Genomic DNA, 24,344 nt, shown 5'->3' with positions numbered 1-24,344 from the left:
AAATGGATAGATAAAAGATTGAACAGAATTAAAAAAAAAATGGATTAGTGTTTTTGAAGTTCAAAATTTTTTTTAAATTATTTATTATTTTAAACATTAAAATATTCTTTTCTTAAATATTAAAAAAATATATTTAAATTTATCAAAATGGATAGAAAAAAAGGATTGAATACAAAAATGGCTATCTTTTAGTATTTTTTTCTTGTTTCATTTGTTTTTTTCCGTGCAGATACATCCTCAGATTCAGATACAGATATGCCTAGTTGGAGTAGCCGCTTAACCTTGACCACGCCGCCCAGCTGGGATGATGATGCTGCAAAGCAGTTTCTCCGCCGAATACCCCTGCGAAAATCCCCTCAAATCAGCGCCACCGCAGCCACCTGTAAACGGCTTTCGGCAACAAAATCTGTCTAAATATTTTGTGGCCGGGAGAACGAAACATTTATGATTTGTGGCCGCGCAATGAAAATGCGTTCATGGAAATAAGGCGAATGATTTCGAGGCCAGCTGGGAAAAAAAAGCGAGAAAAACCAATAAGAGAGAAAAAACATATTGCATACATATGCGCGCCTTGCCGGCCGGTAAAATATACACTTGTATCTATATCTATAAACCATCTCAATCTCCATTTGTATCTGTATCTCCAGCCTGCTCTTGGCCCACTGAAATTTATGTTTGTTCATTAGCATCAACAAGTTCGCCTCGCCCATCGCAATTAACTTTTCAAAGTATTTCAATTATTTTAATTTATCCGTGAATTTGGCTATCCATAAGTTTTTACGGCCCCAGCCCATAAATGCCATAAATAAGTACACCTTTCTCGCTTTAGATCCCTCAAAGCGTTCCGTTCTATTGGAACATTCTCAATTTCGATTGACTTTTATGGTTTAATTATTTACACGCGGAAAGTTGCATGAAATTTTCCAAGGCGAATCGTTTGGTAGGCCCAACTTGGTGGTCATGGCAGTTCCGATGGTTCATTTACCCGCGAAGAGCCTTGGGCCAACTATTGCGCATATTTGTTGATGGGCAAACCATATAGGATAGGGGTCCATAAAACTGATTGAAAGGGTGCGGAGGGATCAAAGGTCCATGTGGCTGTCAGTTGGACACAACGATGGAGATGGGTATGGTGGAAGTACATTTCCTCAAGGGGAAGTGGAATGAGTATCAATTTATAGGTCATTTATTTGGCAAATCATTGTTCCTATTTATACTTTCTAGGTATAAAACTTGTGAAACTATTTTATTTTTAGAATCTTTGATTCCAAAATATTCAAAAAACATTTTCTAGAACAAATGTTATTTCACAATATTTGTAATAGAATAGTGTTTTAAATAAAACTTAAACTTAAGAATATTATTTTATCCTCAGGGATTTTGTTTATTATTTCTTTTCAAACATAAATATTATCTCAATATTGTATCCCACCAACACTTTAAGCAATTTTCCAGCCAAACTATGATTCTCAGGATTAATTTCACAATTTTCCAAGACTTCTTGAATATTTGCCCGAACTTTCGCAAGTCATGCTAGTTCTTTGAAATTTACTATTTCACATACTTGGCGAAATTTTATTGGATAAAAATGCCGAAAATTCCCCAGGTAACAATGCTTTCATTTTATTTTGGCGAAAAATCTCCAGCCAAGCAACCGCAGACTTTTCCACAATGTTTCGTAACCAAAACTTTTCCATAATATATCAAAAAAAGAGTGGGTGAGTTTGATATGAGGGATCCCCTAGGTGAACTTCCTATAAGCAAAGTTTTTTTTTGCAGATAATTCCCACAGAGACACCGAAACGATTCGAGTGAATTTGAGTGTGAATTTTGATTTTTGGCAAAGATCACTCAGAATCAGAGGGGCGGAAAAAAGCGGATAGTGGCAGGCAGCTTCCAGCTGGGCAGAAGCGCTCTTCAAATCGATCGCATTAGTATCTTAATCATGCCCGTCACAGTCACAAATTGAAGCGATCCATCAGACAAAATTTGAGATGATTCTCGCCTCTGTCTCAGTCTCAGTCTCTATCTCTTTCTTTTTCCCTTTCTCCCGCCCTCTCAGGGGGACCTGAGATCGTTCTCGTAATATCTGCAACCAGTTACGGGCTTTGGGGTCGTAACTATATCTGTGCTTACGTATATGGGCAAATCGCACATGACTCGAACGATCGTTAGTGGGCCGCAAAAGTTGCTAATTTATAAATAGCCCAGCTAAAATTAACTTTTTGCGGTTTGCATTAATAAAAGCAATTGCTATGGGTTTTAACTGGATGCTGGTATATTAGCAACCAGATCAAACTGATAGGCTCGATTCGGATCAAGATCGGCTTGCTCTAGTTAGGGGTATCAAGGGAGCTACAATTACATTTACTCGATTTATTACAATTATGATATGACATTAATATTAATATTTTTACCTTAATTATTATCAATGTAGTTAAAATACAATGAAAATAAACTTTAAGTATATTAAAATACCATGATCTATTGGCAGATTAAAAAAAACATGTTCATAAATGGGGTTGAACCTTAATAAATACTATATAAGTTATAGAAAATATCATTACTATAAATATTTTCTCTGCCTTTCCCCCTTAAAATATTTTACAGGGTATACGGCAGTCGACTTCCTTATAAAAAGCTCCTCCCATATGATTGATTTGCATGCAAATTCTCGGGCGCATTAGTTTTTATTGCAAATTTCTTTGAAACAAGTTGCACCTGAGTCTTTGTGGAGCTGGGATCTGTTGCACCTGAGTCTTAGGCCGAGTCCACTGCAGATATACGTATAGCCTACCACCTGCTGGGCTTTTCGGGGTTTTCACTTTCAAATCGAGCACGCTTGACGCCGTTTGATTGACAGTCGGGAGTTTGGTTGCCACGAAAATAAAGCTTAATTAAATTACACGAACGCTATGACTTTTTCTTTGGAGTAGGAAACAATCGCCAGGGGAAAGGGGGAAGTCGGGTTGGCTATTTGCCATATATATAGTACGTATGTAGAGTCGATCTCTGTGCATGCTAAAATAAATAAATAACCAATTTTTAATTGAATTTCTACCTACATTTTTAACCTGTTTGACGGCATTCCGTGGCAATCAACGTCTCACTGCCATGCCAGTTGGTGGAGTAGTCGTCGTCGTTCGTTGTTGTCGTCGATGACGCTCGTTGTTTTTCTTTTTGTTTTTGTTTTTGTCTTTTGTTGCTATTGTTGCTGTTGTTTTTGCCGCTGTTGTTATTATTTTTGTTGCTTTTACTATATGCATAGTGGGTACACGGGAAGGAAAATGAATATAGATTCCCTCGTTTTTCAAATGGAAAATATTAAGCATTAAGGGTGTTCGAAAAATGTTGCTAAACCGAAAAAGAGGGAACTCTTAAGACCCTAAAATATCATAAATATTTCGTTTGCCTAAGCAGATTTTAGTTAAGTTAACACAGAGAAAATTATGACGTTCTCATCTGAGTTGAAAATGTTCTTAAAGATAGAACGACATTTTTAAGTTGAAAAAGTTTTTATTTTGCTCGAATCAAGTTGAATTGGCGGTATTTATGTACATTGTATATCTCAACAAACAAACTATTAGTTCAGTCAGTAGTGTATACTTAAAAGTTGTTAAATAAACTAAATTTAACTTTTCATTGATACCAAAATGTACTTACACGGTTATTAAGAACGAATGTTCTCCATTCAAGAACAATTTTCTTGGATATTTTTCTCTGTGAATGAGTGCCCCTAATCCTCTTGCTTCTATACATACATATACAATTGATGCTTACAATTTAAGAATCAACTCGGAACCCAAACTAGTAAAGCCACCACATCAAAGTATTGACCTTATGATGTATCTGTATTGAAGGTTTAAACTAAAAATATATTTTTTGTTCTCAGTAAAAATATATAATAAAATTAATTATTTACTTTTGGCCCCTGATGTAAAGCTGGGCATTGGCTTTTCAATGTCGCTTATCAAATATTTCTGAGGATAAGTCTTGGGCTTAAAAATATTATTTTAAATTTTCTCTCAGTGCACCTGTTGCTGTTATTGTAAATTGCTACAAGCAAGCGCCGTTGCCGCCTCAGCAAACCTCGTGCTGTTTTTTTTCAGCCCCTTTTGGTGATCCTCTTCTGCTCGTTGTTATGATGATTTTTTCTTCTTTTCCAACTCACAACAAAGAAGACCTTTTGCAGTGATGCCAAAGGGGAGCAACAGAGACGGGGAGAGTGGGCGCTTATCAGGGGCGGCGAGGTAAAGGGGAGCAGGGGGACGCAGAAGCAGGGGCGGACCGGCGGAGACGGCGAGGCTACCGCCGCCTTAAATCTTAAAAGTGAAGTCAAGTGAAGTGATAGCCGGAGAAGCAGAGCGGAGCTGGAATGAACGCCTGGAACGCGTGTCCCACTCAGACCCCAAAAACAGGGTGACCAAGAAGGGTTCCTATCTATAGAAGTATCCAAAATATAATATATTTATATATATTTTAATAAGATATAAAAGTTAGGAATGAAGTATCATAAAGTATCATGGTATACCTCTAAACTTTTTAACTCATACTAAAGATTTTCTCTTTGTCCTTTAAAGTATCAGTTCCATTATATAAATGATATGATTTAATTTTATTTTAATGTTCAAACGTTTTATTTTATTAGAACGTTAGATTATATAATAATATCATTTAATTTAATTTTAATACTTAAATGTTTTATTTTAATAGAACAAACTGACAAGTAAATGCATTATACCATTATTATTGAAATGGGGTCAACATTCTTATTCACCCTTTTTACAGAAATCTATCCTAGTTCTGAAACCACCCTGTACCAGAATGAGTGTGTTTGTGTCACTGGCACTTTCTTGAGCTGATAAGCGATTTGCATCAGTGAAAATGGAGCATTTTAGAGCCGGAGGCAAAAGTGTGAATGCACCGCAGGATGTTGACTTTATGTCCACACTGACTAACTGGAAAATCCCCCTATTATGATAATTACATATTACAACAATAAAAGATAAATAACCAAAATGGGTTACATAAATAAATAGATATCGTTGGTGACTCAATGGTTCCTGGGACTTGTAAAAATCATATTTAAATATGGCTATGTAAATTTGCATTTTATAGTTTGTTTGCCTTGCAACAATTTGTTCGGTGCTGCTGAGGTTTCCTTGAATTTTTGTGGTTGGCAACTAAGACATGTAAATCTTGTTATTGAATGGTTGCAAAGATCTGGATTTCGAATCTAGTTTAAGCTTTTCGAATCCAACCGAAAGTGGTTTCAACTGACATATCCAGCTAACTGTGAAGCCGCCCATAACTATCTCTCTCGCCGATGATGATCATGATCACGATGACGATGTCATCAAACAAACAAAAAAACAAACAAACAAACGGTGAATGGAAACATGTGTGGACCGAGCGAACTAGTTCTGTAATCAAATAGGCGAGTGGAGGCCAATTTCTTTGGGCTTCTAAATTGTGATAATTGTATCTTGAAAATTTCTAGGAAAAGAATGGGTTGAAACGCACACATAATACTCTACTCAAGTACCATATTTGGAATACATATATTATTATTTATATTCAATATTTCATTTTCGAATCACATAAAAAAATAACTCCATTAAATGTTCAAGTACATAGTTCTTGATTTAAGAACAATCGTTCTTAAAAACCTTGTAAGAACATTTTGGTGTTAATTATCTCAATATTAGAACGAAATGGTGAGGATAATAATAATAATAATAATAGTTTAGTTGTTGAGATATACAATGTAAATATCGCCAATTCATCTTGATTTAAGCAAAATTGAAACATAAGTATTTTCACAAATTTAGTTATATTTTGAAGAACATTCTGATCTCAGATTAGAACGGTCTCTGTATTGGCTTTTCCCAAGTTCTTAAACTAAATATGAATGATAGAAACCCCAATTCTAATTATCCCTTATCCATATTATTTCTTTGCAACAGAAATGTAAGTCCCCGCGAAAACAATGATCCCCAATCAGTCTGTTATATGAATTTCCTGCTGGCCCACATATCAAAATCGAAAAACATATGTTTGATGAACTTCGAGGTTCCCACTATTTGTTTGTACTTCAAACTAAGTTCTGTTACGAAGTCCACTGATTAATGTCGCATTGCCAGTGTACTACAAAATACAACCGAGATGAAAACGAAAATAATAATAAATACACAATTGCGGTGGCTGTTTGTTAACGTTTCGCCAGCAGCTTGTACAGCGATTTCAAGTTCGTTAAATCGAAATTCGCCAGCGGCAACAGCTGACTTGCTTCCTTTGAAATGCCAAGAGTGTATGTGAGCTGAAAAAATGAAATTCAGAATGAAAACAAACAGAGTCGCATTCGCGATATGCCCGATATATAACTGTAAATGTAAATGGTGTCTCTCCATTTGAGGCTTATCGAATAATGAACGCGCGCAAAAATAACACATAAATAAATAATTAACATGAAATACAAACGATCCAAGCGATCCAAGCGATCCAAACGATCCAAACTGTGTGTATGCGAGAGTGCCAAGTGATTTGAACTTTGAAGGCAAGACAAGTTGGGCTGAGTTATGAATTTATCTAAAATCACAGCATGTTGTCGTTGTCGTTGTCGTGGCTATTTCCCATTTGACAAGTGGTCTGGCCCAAGTGTCAGACATGATAAATCATATACAATAAATATATATCTGCGAAATTGATACCGATATTTAGGGGTATCATTGGGGCGGCGGTGAGAAAGGCCGTGGCAAAAGTGAATTGGAAAAGTAACTCAAGTTCGCATATTATACCGTATACGCCGCGTTGCCCACCGAGTGAAACTACACCGTTTAGCATCTTCTGCGGGACCGAAAAAAAAAACCAGTATGGCCGGGTTCTGAAGAAGATGACCTTATACAATATTTTTTCGAGAGAGAATTTATAAAATAAAAAGCAAAATTGATCAGTTCTCGATTTGACAGAAAGAAGACGTTGCCAAATCGTTCCGTGGGGCCACCTTGAAGTCGAGTTCATTCATCTTCGTTTAGCATAGAAGTTTAGCAGGTGACTGAGGTGGGCTTGGTGGACTTGAATAAAAATCCGTGTCGCCGATGTGCTGGATACTGATTTTTTTAAGGTACTTAATAAAGAAGTTTACAAAATAAATTGTCAAAGTTGAATAAATTTAAAGTTACAACTTAATTAAGATACCTTAAACGGTTCTATTAAGATTTCTCATTAACCCTACAAATAATTGTTAAAAGAATCTTCAATCAAGGAAAATAGTATTTGCCGGTAATAGCTTATTGATTATTTATAAACTCCTTAAATCTAAAAAATTTCAATATTCCAAAGTTTTTTTTTTAAATCCTTTTATTTAAGTATCAAAATTATTAAACAAATAAATCGAATTGTTTTTTAAGTTAAATATTATTAGTTGTATTTAAAAGCCTGAAATATACACATTTTGTAGGATCACAAACTATATTATTTTAAGTTCACTTAACATTTCTAATACTTTTGAATGAATATATTTCTGTTATGGTATCTTAGGCGATTTTAAATCCACTGATGCACCTGAACTAGCTTTTAGTCTTAATATTAGTAAACAGTAATAAAAATAAATGCCTGTCGTTAATTAAAAATATGAAATAAACCTTATCTTACAGCTTTTCCTATAATTTAAATATCAATAGGCTAAAATAAGTTCTCAAATCGCACTTCTTGTGCAATCCGAGTGGTTTTTCCGTCAAGGTGTAGCCCATAAAATAATGAAAAGTCAGCCAGCGATATCGGATATCGTTCTCGGCTGCCTTGGGGCGCCACATCAGGCGGAAATCTGGCATCAGAATGGCCCAAACGGTAGACGAAGGTGCAAAGTCCAGGCCAAAAGCACCTGAGGCATTAGTTGGCAACTGCAGTTGCAGTTTGCAGTTCGCAGTTGCCACCTGCTGCAGCCTCCTTTCCCCCTTAAGCCCCCACACCCCCCCCCCCCTGTTTTTCATGGGGCAATTCAAGTACAAGCGAATACCAATGAAAATATTTTTGTGGCTGTGTGTTGTGTTGTTTGCATGGAAACGTGATAGCAAAAGTTGTTGCTGACCGGGCCAAGTTGTTGTTGCTGGCCGCATCTGCTTGTGGAATTTATTTATCGTTAAGAAATGCGTGTAAAATAAGTGAAACTATTGGGAGACGCAGAGGCTGACCAGTTTTTTTTTTTTTTTTTTTGGGGGGGGGGTGGGAAGAAAGGTAGGGTAGCTAATGCCACCACTTTTGATAAAAATGTTGGCCTAAGCCAGTTACTTGCTGATGACCAGTAGCCACTTAACTTGGCCAACAGAGGGGCGAGGTGGGCATGGGCAGCAAATTATTGCCGCATTGCTTAGTTGTTGTTATCAGCAACGTGATTTGCCAGGCCAAGATGAAGATGGTGATGGTGATGGCATGGAGATGGTGATGAAGTTGGTAGTGGAAGTGGAAGCCAACTTCAACTTGGCTGCTTCATTGCGTGCTCACGATTCTTATTTCATTTTTGTCGAATTTCCGAAAGTGGTAGACCTTCATGGTCTCTTCGTCAGCTGTTGGTTGCCATATCATAGTATCTGTATATATCTGTTTATATTGCTTCTATGTTGCCTGTAGCTACTGCCTCTGCGGTTGCTTAGTTTTGTTATCCGTTTTTTATTTTTCGAAGCTATCAATTTCACACCTAGCCCAGCAACGGGTTTTTTGCGCTTCGCAAATGCAAATGCAAATCGCAATTAATAAACTAATTGAGCCTAGTGGGGTGAACTTTAACACTGATTTAGTGTCCCCAATGCAATTAGCAAGGCAAATCGCATCTATATCGATATGGATATAGATTTTGATTCCGATTCTGATTCTGATTCTGATTCTGAATCTGAATCGATGTGGGATGGCTTATGCAATCGTGATCGATGTCAAACTGCTGCCACGCCCAGCCAGTCACATATAATTATTCAATTAACCAAATGGCGTCATAAATTAGCAAGTATATGGCATATGGTCAAAGGGTTTTACCATGGCCAATGTCAGTGTCAGCCGCTAATTGTGATTGGTGTGGAATGCCGTTGATTCAGTTCATCACTTGGCCCCCATGAATATGCAAGTGACACTCGATATCCACATGTCTCCGGAGATAATGTCCGGTGGTTGGAGATAGAATTTCACTTTTTGCCCGGAGACTGCGCGGAAATGTGACGAAACTTAAGGCAGTGATATCAAGTTGACGGAACAGACTTATCCGCTAATGCCGAAGATTTTATAATACGATCTTGACTTCCTTGTTATTGAATTTAGTACTTTGGTATTAAGATCTATTCAAGGATCATCTTGTTTTTTAATTATTAATGCCACATTTTAATGGTAATTCTACAAAATCATTAATCACTTTGAAATAATATGGTGGGATTAAAAAAGATTTGGCAATGTTATACATTAAGATTGCAGCCGTATAATGGTTCAAAAATAAATATTTGTTTTAAGCAACCTTTTTTTGGTGATTTGATAAGTAAAAAGAAAATAAATTTGTGGATAATTTTATTTTATTTATTAATAGATGGATAAAATTGCTCTTTGCCCTTAAAAATTCCAAATAAAGCCTAGTTATTTCTCCATTCTTCTTTATATATTTGGATTCATTCGGTTAAATTAAATGGGTAGTTAAACTATTTTATTATAAAAGTTAAACAGCATATATCCTTTAATAATTAAATTGGAAATCAGTTTTAAAATTCAACAACTTCTTCTTGGTTGCATGTATGTTATTCTTAATCCCCATGCGTTTCTTTCAGATTTATATAATTTATCAGCTGTCCATACACATTATACATGTATGGTATATACACAGAGAAAATTATGACGTTCTGAAATTGAGTATTTGAATTCTCAATTTGAGGATGTACTTAATTTAAGTACAAAATTTGTGGAAAAAGCTCATGTTGAGAAAAGCTGCAGTCATTTTAAGAAAAAGGACTTGAATTAATCGCAAAATTCTAGGTTTGAGGAAATGTGTTCTTAAATTTCCAACTTGAGAATTAATATTCTCATTATGAGTAACCGATAAACTCAAAAATGAGTTGCGAGTTCTCATAAGGAATTCTAGAGAATTCCGTTCTGCGAACGAGACGAGAGATGAGCGGCCTTTAGTTCGTTGCGTATATGGTTGTCTCTCTCTCACTAATGGGTGTGTAAAGTGGTGCGCGCTGCATTTGTGTGACTGTCATTTGCCGTGTGATTTAGCAAAGTGAAGACGTGCGCGTAACTCAAAGCTAAACCACTATTTTTGTGAAATGGACATTCGTGCGAGGGTAAGTTTTTTAATTTAAACTGTGTTTATAATGTGCTAAACAATGATACAGTAACCAAACAGTGCAAAAATATTGCCAAAGCGTGTACATTAATATGTTTGTATGTGTGATTGTAAGTGGCGTGAAGCAGTCTAGTTTAGTTAGTTTCTACGTACATTGTACATACATACATGCACATATAATTAAATATAATATTAAATGTACATTTAATAACATTCTAATTTTATTGTTTCATATATATGCATATATATTTACAATATTTGTTAACAATAACGTTTTCTATTTTAGCCTCTTTGCTCTTCGCTAGACCAGACAGCTAAGGGAAAAAATAATAACCAGAACACGGAACATGAATATATATAACTGTATTACAAAATAAAATAAAAAAAATATTTTACCCTTTCTTCTGGGAATGGGTGGCGCGGGATTAAGTGCACAAGTTCTTCATTTGAGAATTTAGAAGTTCACTATCAAGAACTTGTTTCTCATTTTGAGCGCTGGAAATTTCTCAGTATGAGAAAAGGGGATACTCGTTTCCAAAATTCAAGCTAAAATGTTTCTTAAAATGAGTGCAGTTTGTACTCATATTGAGGAAAATTGTTCAAAAAAGAGCACAAATGTACTCAATTTAAATACAAATTTTTTGAGAAATTTGTACTGAAAGTGAGTATTTTGCACTCAATGTGAGAATTTTTGTTCATGCTGAATTTTTGAGTACAAAAATACTCAATTTGAGTGCACATTACTTGAATAATTCTCTCTGTGTAGGTATTGCACCCAGTTCCAGTTTTCCCGGTCAGCTGTTCGCCAGACGTTCAACTGATTCGATTGATCTCGAATTGGACACGCAGCCACCATGGCGTATGCGCGTTATTTGCTATAAATTTTGCATTTAGCTTACCTGGTGCACCTGCTGCACGCCGCTCAGTTACGCTCCAAAATCCACAAATCCTTTGGCTGCAACTGCAACAACAACCAATTCTGGCAGTTCGCGAACGTTGCATACATTATACACTGGTTCGAAACAGATATCCACTCAGATACTTCGACCTATCTATCTCTCTATGGCTTCGATTTCGATTTCGATTTAAGCTTATGGAAATATCACTGGCACTTCACATGTTTGCTGCTGCTGCTGATGATGATGATGATAGTAGTGGACTTGGCCAAGCTTATTGACTTGGGCTATTTTGGCTTTGGATTGGAGACACACAGATACATCACTCACACAAACACACACATTAGATACGAAAATAGCTATTTATATATGATACCGAATCGGTAAATCGGAATTGGTATCAAAAAATCGGGGAGAGACTTGGAGCTGAGACGACAACGAGCGATCGCGGAAACGAGAGAACTTTTGAGAGATTTTTCTGTTTTTATTTCAGATTCAGATTTTCTGTTCTTCAGAGCGTTTAACTTTTAATTAAGGAAAACTGCGAAACGATTACAGGGCAGAAAAACAGTGATTAGAGGCTGTATATATTCGGTTGTAATAAGCGATTTTCGTTGGCGATTTAGCGATTTAGCGATTTGGCGACACTCGGAACGAACGCGTTTTTCGGTTCCGTACAACGAGCGTTGAGCGCAAAAAACTGAATGAGCGTCCAAAGCGGCCGAGGCAAGGCAAACAGGCAGGCAAAAGCGATCCGTAGACGGAGCAGAGCCGAGCAGCAACAACATCAAAGCACAGCAACAGCACAGCACAGCAGCAACAGCAACAGCAAAGCACAGCAGCAACAGCAACAGCACGGCAGCAACATCGGCGGCCCAGCAGCAACTACAATAACAAGCAGCAGCTAGTTAGTTAGTTTTGAGCTCGTAGTAGTGAGAGTCGATCGCATACACAAAAGCAAGTTGCTTAAGTCGCTCAAAGCGCCATTTAAGTTGAGTAATTAAAACAAGCGATATGTATATATATATATACACATATATATCTCTGTGAGTGTGTGCGAGTGCGATTAATTATTAATCAAGCCGAAAAAACAACAAGCAACCGCTAAGGCAACAATAACAAACAAGCCAGACTCACAATTACAATATTTCAACTCTCTCAGTCGCCGTCTTCGGTTCACAGTCTCCAGTCTACAGTCTACACAGTCTTCACAATCTTCACCGGCCTCAGTCTTCTTCTGTCTTCTGTCTCAGCTCGGCGATCTCGACTTTCTTTGGACCTCTCTTCAGCTCTAAAAGCTGTTACACATTTGACTTTTCGGCGCTGCGGCCAACTGGTTCGGTTTATTTTTGGCTCCAAATCTCGGACTATGACTTCTCGGGACTGCAGCAAAGGCTAATGCAAATCTAAATTGATTGCAAAATGCTTAGAGTCGGGAGTAGACAATCTTTTGGAGGCGATCGGCATTGCCGGATTGTTTGGCTAGTAACAGCTATAGGAACTAGATCGAGTTAAGATATGCCAAAGTGAGAGTTTTGTGGATTTGGAGTTGCTAGGAAATTGGAGATATGAGATAAATGGTACAAGAGTGGAGATAATCAGAAGTAAAACACATTTCCTACTTAATTTTCTTTTATTAAAGAAATATTTGTATATTATAAAGATATTTTAGATTTTAATATATTATGAGCTTTTGACAGGAAAAAGACCATCAACTTTTAGTTCCAGATCCAATTTTGCCAAATAAAATGTATTTAAAGTATCATATCTGGGATATCAATCATACGCCTAGGATAACACCAATCTGGCAACGCTGTCTGCCCAAATCCATGCTACAAACTTAATTAATGCCGCTGATCTTCTGCTGTTGTTGCTGCTGCTGCTGCAGCGTAATTAAAATATTGCACTTGTTACTTTTTCCAGCTGCCGCCTGTGTCTTTCTTCCCCGTATTGTCTTTGCCACAGGAACACAACAAGTGCAACACAACAACAACAACAACAACACACGGCAAGGAGTAGAAAAAGCACAACAAGCATGCTGACAACATCGACTTCATCGTTCGCCGTGTGTCGTGTATTAAAACTTGTTCATTGGAATTTTCTAATAAATCAATAAACGCAGACAACCTAGTGCAGGGGGACTGCAAAGGGGGCTCCAAAAAGGGGGGTTCCCGGGGGCCAGCGTTGTCTTGGCACACAGCTGGCGGCATCGACAGACCGACAGACAGATAGCCGCACGCATCTCGCAGATTGCGCATTTTATAAATAGCCGCCGCATATTTTTATTTTTATTATTTTTTTTTTTTTGAGGTTATGGAAAATTTTAGTTGTTGTTATTACTATTTCTTGCTATTTTCCTTTCCAACTCGATCACCAGATCGCGATTGTAGGCTATGGCCAAGCGGTAGCATTGACAACACTTTCACACAGGCGATGCACCCAGAAAAATAAAGATATTACAAAATAGCTTCATTTATCTAATTATATTGAAGAACTAAAGGTTTCAAATCTCATTAAGTTATACCTGAAAGTATACTTCAAAACTATTTCTTACAGCAATGGCACTCAAGCATGGGATTTGGGTCTTTTAAAACATATCCTTTATAATCTCAGCTTACATTTTCATAGAATAATAGAAAATTTAAACTTATTTTTTAACGTTTTCTCGAATACTTTTATAAGTTAATCCATAAAAATTTCTCTATCTGTAAAAATTGTCGCTTGGCGGACAGCATTTCCGTAAATAAAGCGCTTGGGAAGTGGCAATTAAGTTAACTGTGGGCTGGCCACAACAATCAGGTAAACGCTGTAAATTGAACGCCAATCGATTGGCATTTTCTACATTTATTTCTCTATATTTTCTATACGTAACGAATGCTTCCTATTCTTTTTTTTCGGACTACAGCATTATGGCATTTCGATGCGGTAATAAAAGAGTGGCAGCTTGATTTTTAAGTGCGTTTATCGCAACGGCTACAATGTTGCCACTAAATTTTCCATGTTCCAGCCCGATATGCTAATAGGTCTAATAGCTTTCGATTTGGCCCGCTTTACATGCGACGAGTCCGTTCGGCACATTCTAAATGTAAATAAAATGGAAATTCCTTAGAGTGGCACCAACAGCAGCCGCAAAAAAAAAAAGATATAGTAAAACAAAAAAAAAAGCAGAGTGGAGAGGCAAAAACTTGTAGAACAGGAGGAGGCACTTGTTGAGAACTTGGCTGCCTTGTTAAACGAGCCTGCAACACCCAACAGCAACAGCAACAACTGCAACAGCAGCAGCAGCAACAACAGCAACAATAAACAATGTTGCAATGCTTAATTATTTCAGCGGCAAGGAATTCCTCGGCGCAAACTTGAACTGCTTCTGGACTATGGATGTTGCATGTTGCTGCTGCTGTTGCTGCTGCACCAGCAACTCGATTGCGCTGCCTTACACTTGAGGTCGTCTGCTGGCTGGATTTTTGTTTTCCGATTTCTGATTTTTTCCATCTTCAGGTAGCCAAAGCGAGAGGCAGTCCTCAATCTCAATCTCAGTCACGTTGGTCAACGGCACCGAAGCGTCTGTGGCCAAGTCCCTTTACCCATGTTGCTGTTGCGGTCTGCCGCACCTATTTGTAATGCATTAATGGTCCAGAGCTCAGGGGAAAAAATCGAAAAAGCCAAGAGCTTGGAAAAGAGACGATTGACATTAAGCTGCCCATTCGGCATATGGGGAGATCAATGCTTTTGATAAATGGCAAGTAGCAGACCGAAATTATTAATGCCAACATCGGTTAGACATAATTGTTGCGATGAACATCAGCGCTCGAATGTTGCAAGATCGGAAAAGGTTTATGGAAAGCCAAACCTTTTAAAATTAATTGTATTTTGAAGATTTGAACCGTTTATGAGAGAAAAGCACACACTTTCCGCTACCCATGGGCAGAATATTCAGAAATGCGTTTCTGACCTATAAATTGGATTTGAATGGAACAAGCATTATGATCTTGAGGAAGTATTTTGATCTTTACCTCTAGTATTTAATATATTTTATGCATCTTTTAATTTTTTTTTACATTTTTTGAAAGATATAATATATAAATTAACTTCCATAACTACTATTTTTGATGTTTACATATTGATTTACTAATATAGCAATTCGAACTTCACTCATTTTATATTTCTCATTCAAAATTCATACTCTGTATTTGGATACCGTTCTGTAGTCCTTCTGCGACATATGCAGCGATACTCATCACAGACTCTGTCGTCCTTTCCATCGCACACATAGGGTTCGTTTTCAGCCATCACAATCGATAGAAGTACACCAAGGACCAGAAGCACCAGCCAGTTCATCTTACTCAAGGACTTCTCTCCAGCGACAGATCTTCAGAAAATTTGTTAAGACTTCATCTCCATTTTACAGTCTATTTAGACTAAGGCGTATCTAAAACTTTAAACATGTTTTATGGCTATTAGCCGTGTAAAATTCAATTTTTACGAGCATTTAAACTTTACCCTTTGCAACTTCTAGTTTGAGTCTGGAAAACAGTAAAACGCAGAAAAAAGAATGGCCTAAATACTAAATATTCTTGATTTTTTTAATATGCAAATTTATATTTAAAATTTTAAAATACATTAAAATATTTTGCGTAGATACTTAAGCTTATTTTTCGAAGGAATGAATGTTCTTCAAGCATTCTTTCCAAATTACCACAGATTTCTCAAGATCATTGCCACAAAAGTTCGCCTCAAAGGTCGCCCAAAATCTCCCCCACACATCTGCTTCAAATTAAGAGATTCCAAGCGAAAGTCTTCAAACATGACTCATATGGGGGTTAGCGAATACGATTTCCCAGCAAAATGCAAATGTCTTTCCGTTCCCCTTCTTTTCTCGAATTTGTATCCATTTGCCCCCAACTAAGGCATGTGACAAGAGCGTTAATTGAACTTTGCCTATATTATATTTGTTCGGAGTGAACTTTGCCATTGTCTAGACAAATTAAGAGCAGAGTCGAGCGAATGAAATTTATGTATGTCGCCCGGAGGCGTTGCGGTGAATAGTGTTTAATTGTTAGCTTTGGGGCCACGCGGCGTATGCGCAATGTCCCCGGTGCTTTAGAGGTTTCTTTTTTTTTTTTTGTAAGTACATATGATGTGATAAGCGTCGTCAGTTTGTCTGGCAATGAGATCGCTGCCAGCTGGTGTTCCACTGTTCTTTGGCTCTTCTGTTCTGGGTGTGATGTCATAAGTCAACACCAGAGGAATCTATGCTATATGGCGATCGGATCGGGGATCGTTAATTAAAATTTCCAGCGAGTACTTCATTAGCATCGTCGTCAGCTGCCACGCGTTGCTCAGCTGCCGCGCTCCAATGCTTAATTAATAAATCAACGCGACACTTGCACTCCATCTTGCCGATGGCCGCATCTCTGATGATGATGATGAGGATGAGATGCTCGCCGAGATTGTTGCCATGCCCGGCCAGACAAATTGACGCGACATTCCAAGTCTGTGGGAGGGGAGTTGGCCGCTGGTCGCTGGTGGTCACTGGCCAGTGGCTAATAAAAATGTTAAATATAGCTGCCTATCTGGCCGATGATGACATCTGTGCCATCAAAGCGGAAACGGAAACGAATCTAATCGCCAGCAACGGATCTTCGAGTGGGCCCTACATGCCCACCAGTGGGCAGCAGAGCTCTTAATTGAAGGCAGTCATTTCCTGGTAATCTCTTCAGTAATCTTCTTATCTCTTCATTTAAAAGATTTTTGGTTCCTTTAGAAGTGATATTATAAATATGTAGATTTGTAGGAATGTATTTGGAACTGTTTTATAAAATGTGTAAAAGATATTCTGAAGAACTGAAATATTATCCAGTACACTACGTCTTAGCTCATTTCAATAATATAAATCTACAATATTCATTAATGGTTGCTTCGTCTAACTAATCAAAACTGTGATATCTAATGACTATCCATCACAGAGACAAATGACTTTTGTGCCCCGCAAATAGAGATCTCAGATTTGTCATAGTATAGTTTCAAAAGAATCGGAACTTAGTCATCTCTAATGGCATATGCATTACAGAATGTAGTTAATAACAAACCTAATCGAGCGAAAATAGCACAAGAGAGTGACTGGCGAATGTGATTATTTAATAATTGTGGCATATGCGCGGCAAAATAATTATACCACAACTACTTGTGTTCAACACGGAGTAAACAATAAGAAGCGTTGATAGAGCGGGCAAAGGCAAAACAATCACAATTAGAAAAATATGCAGTCAAAGTGTTAGCTAGTAAAAATTGCTAAATTGCAACTGGGCGCGCGCGTCGCGTTTTAGTTTTTTCAGTATTTCTAAAAATAAAGCGAAGCAAATAAATTTACATTTTTAATTGCAATTATCGCTGGCTATTGTTGTAGTTGCTCGCTGGCTACTGTTTGCCTTTGGCGTTTCGAACAATTAAGATGATTTATTAGCAGCGCATTTTTATGAGACGCAGTACAAAAGAAATGGAAATTAAATGGAAATTACTCAGATATATATATATGTATTTATGCTCTGCGGTGATCGCATATACAAATTGATTTATCACATCTGTCGTTCGTTTCGATGTTATTTCGCCTGGCACATAATTACAATCAAGACAATTCCAGGCTGATTTCATAACCGGAGACGAAAGCTAATTGCCATTTTATGCTGTCACTGAAGACCGTCTCAGAGCATAAAGATCACAAAATTATTTGAATTTGAATGGATATTAAAAATGTTAATGAAAAAAGTCGTAAAAATTTCATAGAGCAAAATTAAAGAGGAAAATCGTAAAAACAAATTTAAACGACTATTGCCCGTCTGCGGTTCAAGAGCAGCTCCATTAACGAACTGCCCCACATCTATATGTGCTATATGTTATATGTGTTAATGGGCGGGGGCGTTACAGACTAAGGCACGACCAGGAAATGCAGATCCATCACATTGGTACCAGTGTGTCCAGTGAGCACATGGTGTTCGCCCTGCGCGAGATTCTTGTAGAAGTTGTAGCTGTCGCAGTTTCGCAGCGTTTCTGCCAGTTCATCGAGGGTGTGATCACCCAGATAGGACTCAACCACGCTGCTGTCTCCAATGGCTCCGGCTGCATCGGTGGGCCCGTCGATGCCATCGGTTCCGGCGCTCAGGAAGGTGCAATCCCTGATGGCCTCGTCGCGGTGCAGAGTCTGCGACATCAGCAGGGCCAAGTGCTGACTCCGGCCACCCAATCCCTGGCCAGTGACCTGGAAGAAAAGGGTTACATTAATGATTAATCGATATGTAAGTAGATTCTACAAACTTTAATGACCGGCTCGCCTCCGCAGATCAGGAACAGCGGCTTCTTGCTGTTTAGGTGGTCTTCCAGGGCCCTCCTGAAGATTGGATAACTCCTCTCCCCAAAGGCATAATTCTCCCTGAGCGCCGCATCCCTTATGCCCTGCTGCTTGGCCTCCTGGATGCCGTGCAGCAACCTCTGATAGTCGCCAGCTACTTGGGCCACATCTCCCTGAACGGCGCAACTGAGCACACAGGGAATGTAGCCCAGTTTTTCGGCCTCCTGGGCAGCTGTAGAAGTGGCTATCACATTGCTGCCCACCACAAAGACCTTGTGCTCGGGCATCAATTGGTTAGCCGCCTCCGCTGGCGCCTCAAACACCTGCTGCACCTCCGAGGAGAGCTCCTCCCACACCTGATGCTTCTTGAGGATGATGGTTGGGGATTCTCCGGCCACGGGTTGGATGGTGGGGCCACAGGCTATGAGCTCCAAAGGATCTCCGATGATGTCGCTGAGCACAAAGGTCACCAGGAGTCCTGCCTGGCCGGCAAACCTGGCCAAACGACCGCCCTTGATGTCCGAGCAGGCAATCCTCACGGCATTGATCTCCTGGATGCTGGCTCCTCGCTTCATTAGCTTATCCGCAATGCTGCGTTTATCCTCCAAGGTCAAAGGTGGTCGGGGCAAGGGCAAAAGTGCTGAGCCACCGCCAGAGATGAAGACGAAAAGGATGTCCTGGGGCGTCATCTTCTCGGCCAGCTGCTTGATATCCTGGGCAGCCTTAAGAGCAGCCTCATCGGGCAGATTGTTGGCTGCTCCTTCGTGGACAGTTAAGCCCGTTGCAATAGGCTGTTGGAACTGTTTTAGAGTGTTCACCGGGACACTGAGGACTCCGCCGGCTGAGCAGGCTCCCAGATCCTGGTGCACCTTGTTGGCCATTGCCAGGACTGCTTTCCCGAATCCCACGATGTGGCAGGTCTTCCCGCTGATATCCTGTCGCTCGCCATCCAGTTTTATGGAGATGTCCTTTGGGTTCTCACCGACTTGGGGCCTCAAATCGAACTTTTGGAAGTCGGCGAATATCTTCCCGGGATGCACTGCATCCACCGCCTGGACAAAGATCTGCCGCATTTGATTCCAAGTCTCTCGCTTGGCCATTATGTAAGGTGATCCGGACACGGGCGATCCTAATCAGCGATGCTGAAATTCCAGTTTTACTTATCATTTTCAAAACAGCTGAAGATATTATATATTTATTAGTGCGACCTCAAGCGGAAAAACCAAAAACTCCAAAATATGAGGGGGGTTCCAAAAATATTAAACAGTTTTTAAGTTGCTTAAATTTTAAGGAAAGTTAGATGTACTGAATTCTTAAAACCATTTCTTAAATTTTGTGGATATTTTTTTTTGCAAAGGTAAAAAGTTATTAATTATTAAGTCCTAACACATTTTTCAGGAATACCCCTACTATGTTAATGCCTTGTGTCACAGGCTAACTGCTATATTATGCTTACATGTAAACTTAACAGAGTCTGTTAATTTGAAAGTATCTCAAAACAAATGTAACTGAATATTGCAAGACATAAAAGCGGCAAAAATTAATTAAATTAGCTTAAATAGAGTGTAAGCCATTTTAATGCCACATTGTGCAGCAGTATTTTTATACAAACGGACGTGGATGCAAATGTCTCCTTTAAAGTTGCAAATTAATTGATAAACGTAAATTAAGTAGTTTGTTGGCTAACCAATTAGCCAAACTAATTTGCCAATAAACGGTTTCATTGATTATTTTTGGTGTACACGCTTTGGGTTAGTTAATACTTCACTTTCACTAATTTATAAAATAGTTCAACCGTGAAAACTTTACCCGACTGAGGGAACTAGGCAAATTTGCACTTGTTTTTTTTTAATAATATTTGTTTTAATTATGTGTTTGCTTATTAGACAAACGTAATGAAAAAATTACATTCAAGACTTTTAAATAAGTGATACTTTTCTTATTATTATAAATTGTTGGAACTATAGAAAACTTGTCGCACGAACGTTAAAACTACTTATGAAATCAACTATTTTATGCCTTTCTCCGTGTAAATTGTTTAAAATTAAAAATTTCAGGGACTATTAATATCGTATAGGCCTTTAAAATCGTAATTTTAAGGCATTCCTTTGCAATGTATAGCCCAACCAACCACGCGAACTTCAACTACTTTCGTTCTTGTTTGGCACCAATCGAACCCACCAGTTGACACCACCACTTGCCCCTGTGTGGGTGCTTACATATGTATGCCACCGGCTTAATCAGTTACCAATAGAAAGATCGCTGCCTGCGATACCTGCTCCACTTAAATAGCAACCACTCTCGGTGGCCGGAACCCAGTTTACACACGGCATTAGAAGTACGAGTTTATGGGACATGAAGTCGACGGTGTGGCTCTCTTTGCTGAGTAAGTGGATCTAAAAACCTAAACAAATTAGAAGATTATATTATTTCATTTCTTTCTCCTCAAACAGCTCTTCTCTGGAGTGCTAGTGGCAATCCGCTGGTGGGTCTTATAGATCCCGCCTGCAAGGTGGTTCGAGGAGAGTGTCCCCATGAAAATGTGTCCTTCTGGCTGTACTCCAAGTAAGTACTATAATAATATAATATAAAATATATAATACAGTTTTAAATATCTCAAATGGAAATTCCACTTTTTAATGTAGCTCAACACGGGACAATCCCATACTGCTAAATCCCCTGGACCTCAATCCCTGGGCCTTCCAGCCGCCGCGGCCCCTCAAGATCCTCATCCATGGCTACACAGGCTACCGTGACTTTGCGCCCAATTCTTTCATCCGTCCCGTGCTCCTGGATAACGAGGATGTCTACGTGATCTCCATTGACTACGGGCCACTGGTGCGTTACCCCTGCTACATCCAGGCGGTGCAGAATCTTCCCCTGGTGAGTCAGTGTCTGGCGCAGTTGATCAACAACCTGGTGGATCGTGCCATAGTACCCAACGATCAAATCCATCTGATTGGCTTCAGTTTGGGTGGTCAGGTGGCTGGTCAGACGGCCAACTATCTGAAGAGGAAGCTAAAAAGGATTACGGGTCTAGATCCTGCCAAGCCTCTGTTTATCCTGGGCCCGGACTCAAGAAGATTGGATGCGGGTGATGCCGAGTTTGTGGACGTCATCCATACGGATGTTTTTGGTCGAGGAGTGCTACGCGCCGCGGGTCATGTGGATTTCTATCCGAATTTTGGGGCTCAACAACCCGGTTGCATGGAGGAGAATATGCAGGATCCTGGTAGCTGTAACCACGAGAGAGCTCCTCGCTTCTACGCCGAGTCCATCAATTCCACCGTGGGATTCTGGGGACGCTACTGTTCCGGCTGGTTGGTCCATCTTCTTGGTCTCTGTCCCACAACTGGAGCTCAGGCGCAAATGGGCTATCATGTTTCGCAGGAGCTGAGGGGTTCGTACTTCCTCAAGACCTCAAGTAGTCCACCCTTTGCCCTGGGCAAACTGGAGGACGTGGACAATAGCCAGACCCTGGCCAAATTCCATCTCAACCAGGATCACAATGAGATCGACGCTGACTATGAACCACAATTGTTGGAGGCGTTTCTCGAATTGGATGCGGTGAAGGTTGTTGTCAAAATGGACGAGGACGTCTTGGATAGGCAATTGGACTGGGTCGATCGCGAGGAAGACGAACCCTTGTTAAGAAATATTATTAAATAGGTACTAACACAGAATATTCTTTGTTAAAAACTAAATTATAAAAATAAAACAAAATTAAATTAATTGTAAATGGATATTTAAACTTGGTCTATCTTTTTTTATTTTTGGTATGTCATTTTTGCGATTAGAAGGTAGAATGTAAGGTAAAGAAAATTAAGTTTTCTAGACTGAACCTTTAATAAAGAAATTAACAAAATTTTGGTTTAATTTAAGGTTACATCTCTACATAAAACCTATAACTTGGTTGTATAAAATGTGAATACGCTTATGAAATTTATTTATAACACAAATTTACACATAAGAATGTTATGGTTCCCGGTAATAAAGATCTCCCTTATTAGGAAAGGGGTTCCTAAAATTGTTTATGGGGTACCATTATTCAAAGAATGCATAATTATGAAGGAATTCTAAAACCAAGTTCTTTTTTTGTTAATTAAAAAATCATTCTTAGTAACCTTCCTCCATAAATCGTTGCTTTCTGTATTTTCCTCTGATCTACTATAGAATTTTCATTACCAATTTCTAAGGCCTAACCCCACCCGCAGCGACCTTGACCCACTGTTTTCCACCCACCTTCTAACCACCGTTGGCCACCTTGACTTTTTATCACCTGCCAGTATTTTTTCTTTTTATATGGGCCCTCATATTCCATGCCATTTTCAATGTTAGGCAGTGCAAATTTAATAGAACTTACGTTAGAACGCGAGCTTAGAGCAGTTTAGACTTTAGTCATGAGCAAATCTAGTACGGCGATCCTCCTTCTAATAATCTCCGGTTTTTGTAAAGGAGAAGAAGAGCTGCGAGGCTGGCTGCCAGAGTTTTGTGTTTTCGCCGAGCAAAAGTGTCCCAATTCGCGGGTTTCCTTTTGGCTTTATACCAAGTGAGTTGATTTTGGTGGTGAACTTAAAATATGAGTTGATTTTTGTTATCCTTCAGCCAAACACGCAATAATCCCCATCAATTGGATCCTTTAAATCTGCAAAAGGAGCTCTTTGAGCCTCGACTGCCATTGAAAATACTCATTCATGGGTTTATAGGAAACAGGAATTTGACACCCAACTTGGAGGTCAGGGATGTGCTTCTCCAAACTCAGCCTGTAAATGTGATATCGGTGGATTATGAGACTCTGGTGCGGTGGCCCTGTTATTATCCTTGGGCCGTGAATAATGCCCCCATTGTCTCCGAGTGTCTGGCCCAAATGATAAACAATCTAATCTCAGCCGGCATCAGTAGACGTGAGGATATCCACTTGATAGGCTTCAGTTTGGGTGCCCAAGTTGCTGGAATGGTGGCCAATTATGTGAGCCAACCTCTGGCCAGGATTACGGGTCTGGATCCTGCGGGTCCCGGTTTTATGATGCAGACTTCGCTGCAGCAAAAGCTGGATGCCAGCGATGCGGATTTCGTGGACATCATACACACTGATCCGTTCTTCTTCTCCATGCTGCCGCCCATGGGTCATGCGGATTTCTATCCCAATCTTGACCAGCTGAACCAGCGAGGATGCAGTTACATCAGCAACTGGAGATTTTACAATTGTAATCATTATAGGGCAGCCGTCTACTATGGAGAGTCCATAGTCTCGGGGAGGGGTTTTTGGGCCCAGCAGTGCGGCGGTTGGTTCGACTTCTTCACGCAGCGTTGCAGCCACTACTCCAATATGCCCAACACTCAGATGGGCTACTTTGTCGCGGATAAGTATGATATCACTATGGTTTTTATGTTGTTTTTTCTAAGTTATCCTTTTTATTTTTAGTGCCACGGGATCATATTTTCTCACTACCCATGAGGTTTCTCCATTTGCTAAAGGACCTCTTGTTGAAGTCGAATTTGATGTTTCGGAGTTTCGTAAATTAACGGAACTAGCATTAAGTTGAGATAGGAATGTCTTTTATTGTTAAAGTTATAGTTACAAATATTTAAAACAAATTTATATTAATATTTTGTACAACATTGTTTTTGTAAAGAATTTTGTTAAGATTGTTTTAAAAAAGAATTAAGAGAAAAAAATTAGATTTATGTAAAGAAATGTATGTTTTTTAATATTTTTGGTTCATTCGTAGTAGCACAACTTAATATTGTATGTGCTTCTACTGAAGACTTTTTTGGTTTTTAA

The 24,344-nt window shown here is 39.0% G+C and overlaps 5 protein-coding genes and 1 long non-coding RNA gene across 7 annotated transcripts in view; 3 read left to right on the top strand and 3 right to left on the bottom strand.

Moving 5' to 3' along the window:
• LOC119546528 (protein decapentaplegic) overlaps positions 1-11,896 on the bottom strand; it is a 39,194-nt gene extending 27,298 nt beyond the window's left edge. Inside the window, exon 1 of the mRNA XM_037852865.1 lies at positions 11,218-11,896. Within this exon, the coding sequence (XP_037708793.1) occupies positions 11,218-11,320 (103 nt within the window). The 5' untranslated portion in view covers positions 11,321-11,896. The remainder of the gene's footprint in view (positions 1-11,217) is intronic.
• Positions 11,897-12,043: 147 nt separating this feature from the next.
• LOC119546530 lies at positions 12,044-13,335 on the top strand. Its single transcript, XR_005219177.1, has 2 exons — positions 12,044-12,550; positions 13,138-13,335. It is a non-coding gene; the product is annotated as an uncharacterized LOC119546530 (long non-coding RNA).
• Positions 13,336-15,233: 1,898 nt separating this feature from the next.
• LOC119548077 lies at positions 15,234-15,640 on the bottom strand. The gene has a single exon (XM_037855163.1). It carries the CDS (start codon positions 15,550-15,552, stop codon positions 15,385-15,387), a length of 168 nt encoding a protein of 55 aa, XP_037711091.1. The 5' UTR covers positions 15,553-15,640; the 3' UTR covers positions 15,234-15,384.
• Positions 15,641-17,575: 1,935 nt separating this feature from the next.
• Positions 17,576-20,507, bottom strand: LOC119547851 (glycerate kinase). Of its 2 annotated transcripts, XM_037854880.1 has the most exons (3): positions 20,369-20,507; positions 18,526-19,701; positions 17,576-18,469 (listed from the first exon to the last, which is right to left on the bottom strand). In XM_037854880.1, the coding sequence occupies exons 2-3, from the start codon at positions 19,657-19,659 to the stop codon at positions 18,140-18,142; spliced, it is 1,464 nt and encodes a 487-aa protein (XP_037710808.1). In that variant the 5' UTR covers positions 19,660-19,701; positions 20,369-20,507; the 3' UTR covers positions 17,576-18,139. The 2 variants fall into 2 exon arrangements, with proteins under 2 accessions (XP_037710808.1, XP_037710809.1); XM_037854881.1 differs by lacking the exon at positions 20,369-20,507 and having other exon boundaries at positions 18,526-19,730.
• A 181-nt stretch (positions 20,508-20,688) lies between these two features.
• Positions 20,689-22,310, top strand: LOC119547312 (pancreatic triacylglycerol lipase). Its single transcript, XM_037854109.1, has 3 exons — positions 20,689-20,945; positions 21,013-21,124; positions 21,205-22,310. Exons 1-3 carry the CDS (start codon positions 20,915-20,917, stop codon positions 22,226-22,228), a joined length of 1,167 nt encoding a protein of 388 aa, XP_037710037.1. The 5' UTR covers positions 20,689-20,914; the 3' UTR covers positions 22,229-22,310.
• Positions 22,311-22,959: 649 nt separating this feature from the next.
• Positions 22,960-24,105, top strand: LOC119547548 (inactive pancreatic lipase-related protein 1). The gene is made up of 3 exons (XM_037854448.1): positions 22,960-23,108; positions 23,165-23,926; positions 23,985-24,105. Exons 1-3 carry the CDS (start codon positions 22,960-22,962, stop codon positions 24,103-24,105), a joined length of 1,032 nt encoding a protein of 343 aa, XP_037710376.1.
• The last annotated feature ends 239 nt before the right edge of the window (positions 24,106-24,344 follow it).

The sequence above is a fragment of the Drosophila subpulchrella genome, chromosome 2L (genome assembly GCF_014743375.2).
Source record: "Drosophila subpulchrella strain 33 F10 #4 breed RU33 chromosome 2L, RU_Dsub_v1.1 Primary Assembly, whole genome shotgun sequence".
NCBI lineage: Eukaryota > Metazoa > Arthropoda > Insecta > Diptera > Drosophilidae > Drosophila > Drosophila subpulchrella.
Note: the sequence above shows the minus strand (reverse complement) of the source record. Positions and strands in the feature narration are given on the sequence as shown.

Coding starts and splice junctions, on each gene's coding strand:
- LOC119547851 (XM_037854880.1), bottom strand. CDS start 19,659: ATGGCCAAGCGAGAGACTTGGAATCAAATGCGGCAGATCTTTGTCCAG. Junction 18,470..18,525: donor GAGGCGAGCCGGTCATTAAA/GTTTGTAGAATC, acceptor CTTTTCTTCCAG/GTCACTGGCCAGGGATTGGG.
- LOC119547548 (XM_037854448.1), top strand. CDS start 22,960: ATGAGCAAATCTAGTACGGCGATCCTCCTTCTAATAATCTCCGGTTTT. Junction 23,109..23,164: donor TCCTTTTGGCTTTATACCAA/GTGAGTTGATTT, acceptor GTTATCCTTCAG/CCAAACACGCAATAATCCCC. Junction 23,927..23,984: donor GGCTACTTTGTCGCGGATAA/GTATGATATCAC, acceptor TTTTATTTTTAG/TGCCACGGGATCATATTTTC.
- LOC119547312 (XM_037854109.1), top strand. CDS start 20,915: ATGAAGTCGACGGTGTGGCTCTCTTTGCTGA. Junction 20,946..21,012: donor GGTGTGGCTCTCTTTGCTGA/GTAAGTGGATCT, acceptor CTCCTCAAACAG/CTCTTCTCTGGAGTGCTAGT. Junction 21,125..21,204: donor TCCTTCTGGCTGTACTCCAA/GTAAGTACTATA, acceptor TTTTTAATGTAG/CTCAACACGGGACAATCCCA.
- LOC119548077 (XM_037855163.1), bottom strand. CDS start 15,552: ATGAACTGGCTGGTGCTTCTGGTCCTTGGTGTACTTCTATCGATTGTG.